The sequence below is a fragment of the Verticillium alfalfae genome, genomic scaffold (genome assembly GCF_000150825.1).
Source record: "Verticillium alfalfae VaMs.102 supercont1.14 genomic scaffold, whole genome shotgun sequence".
Classification (NCBI taxonomy): Eukaryota; Fungi; Ascomycota; class Sordariomycetes; order Glomerellales; family Plectosphaerellaceae; genus Verticillium; species Verticillium alfalfae.
The window spans coordinates 366,258-368,378 of record NW_003315025.1 but is presented as its reverse complement, the minus strand read 5'-3'; the positions used below and the strand labels follow the sequence as shown (position 1 = coordinate 368,378).

Here is a 2,121-nt window from a genome sequence, read left to right as displayed (position 1 = left end):
TTCAACCGTCCCACCATCAGCGTCAACGGACAAGTGGCTCTGCCTGTCATTACGGCCAAATGTTGAGTGACAGGCTGCTGCTCAACGTCCACAACGAGCTTGGCAACGCGAGCACGAGTCTGCACTTTCACGGCTTCTTCCAGAATGGCACCAACTACATGGACGGCGCCGTCGGCGTGACCCAGTGTGCCATTCCCACCGGATCCTCCTTCACCTATGACATCAAGGTATGGATTGCCTGCCCCCTTTTCTTCTTCTGTATCAAGGCTGCTGCGTCGTGCTGACCTGCCCTGTCAGTTTGACCAGCCTGGCACCTACTGGTACCACGCCCACAACGATGGCCAGTACCCCGAAGGCCTTCGCGGCCCTGTCGTCATCCATGACCCCAAGGGCCCCTACGAGGGCAAGTATGACGAAGAGCTCGTCATCTCCTTGTCTGACTGGTACCACCGGCCCGTCCGCTCTCTCATTCATGAGCTCATCAGCGTCGAGAACCCCACCGGCGCTGAGCCCGTTCCCCAGGCTGCTCTGTTGAACGACACGCAAAACCTGCACGTCGCTGTCAAGCCGTCGACGACCTATCTGCTACGTCTCGTCAACATTGGCGCCTTTGCTGCGCACTACTTCTGGATCGAGGGCCACGAGATGCGCATCGTCGAGGTCGACGGCGTGTGGACCGACGAGGCCGTCGCCGAGAGGCTGTACATCACGCCGGCCCAGCGCTACAGTGTCCTGCTGACGACCAAGGCGGATGCCAAGGCAAACTTTGCCATTGTCAGCGCCATGGACGAGGAGCTGTTCGACATCATCCCCGAGGACCAAAATTCCAACGTCACCGGCTGGTTGATCTACGATGACCAAAAGGCTCTGCCCAAGCCCACGCCTGTGGATGAGCTTGACTTCTTCGACGATTTTGCTCTGGTCCCTGTTGATCGTGAGCCGCTCCTCGAAACCCCCGATGTCTCCATCAGCTTTGACGTCAAGATGGACAACCTCCGTGACGGCGCCAACTAGTAAGCATTCATCCAAGACTACTCTTCTCTTGGAGCCGTTCTCCCCCAGAAGCCGACGGACCCAGACTAACACAAATCAGCGCCTTCTTCAACGACCTCACCTACGTCGCCCCCAAGGTCCCCTCGCTCTACTCGGCCCTCACCGTCGGCGGCGCCAACGCCACGGACGCCCGGGTCTACGGCACCCACACCATCTCCCATGTGCTCCGCCACCACGACGTCGTCGAGCTCGTCCTCAACAACGGCGACGACGGGAAGCACCCCTTCCATCTGCACGGCCACAACTTCCAAGTCGTCCACCGCTCGGGCCCCGATGCCGGCGTCTACATCGACGACGAATCCCACGTGCCGCCCAAGGTCCCCATGCGTAGGGACACGGTCTACGCTGAGCCCAACGGCAACTTTGTCATCCGCTTCCGCGCCGACAACCCCGGCGTCTGGCTCTTCCACTGTCACATCGAGTGGCACATGGACCAGGGCCTCGTCGCCACCATTGTCGAGGCCCCGCTGGCCCTGCAGGCCCAGGAGATCCCGGCCGCCCACCTCGACGCGTGCCGCAAGGGGGGCGTCCCCACGGCTGGTAATGCCGCTGGCAACACGCGGGACGTGTTTGATCTGCGCGGCGAGAACAAGCCCGTGCCGAGGCTGCCAGAGGGCTTCACGGCCAAGGGGTATATTGCGCTCATCGCGAGCTGCGTGTCGGCGTTCATTGGTCTGGCTTCCATTGCGTGGTATGGCACCATTGGCATGGAGGAGAAGAAGGGCAAGGCTGTCGATGATGATGATGAGTGAGCATGTGCGTCACGCCCATGGACGATCTTCCCAGTATCAGGGACGATGCTGAAGACATTGGGGCATATTTATGAAGTACGCTGAGAACAACCCACACCATTGAGCGTGCAGAGGGAACCGAGTTTCTTTGGACCATGTTCAAGGTATCTGACCAGCTGATGAGACGAACATGGAGCTCCAAGTGCTGAGGCACCACAATGCTGAGCTTATACGGCAACAGAATATGGCTGATGAGTTGCGCCGCAGTAAATACATAGGGACGCTGGTGGGACAGCACGAGGTGTGCCATGAGCACGCATAGATAGTCATAACAGAC

The 2,121-nt window shown here is 59.5% G+C and overlaps 1 protein-coding gene across 1 annotated transcript; it reads left to right on the top strand.

Moving 5' to 3' along the window:
• Nucleotides 1-59: 59 nt before the first annotated feature.
• Nucleotides 60-1,805, top strand: VDBG_09077 (iron transport multicopper oxidase FET3; the record flags this gene model as incomplete). The annotated part of the gene is made up of 3 exons (XM_003000536.1): nucleotides 60-227; nucleotides 298-1,013; nucleotides 1,094-1,805. 3 exons carry the CDS (start codon nucleotides 60-62, stop codon nucleotides 1,803-1,805), a joined length of 1,596 nt encoding a protein of 531 aa, XP_003000582.1.
• Between the last annotated feature and the right edge of the window lie 316 nt (nucleotides 1,806-2,121).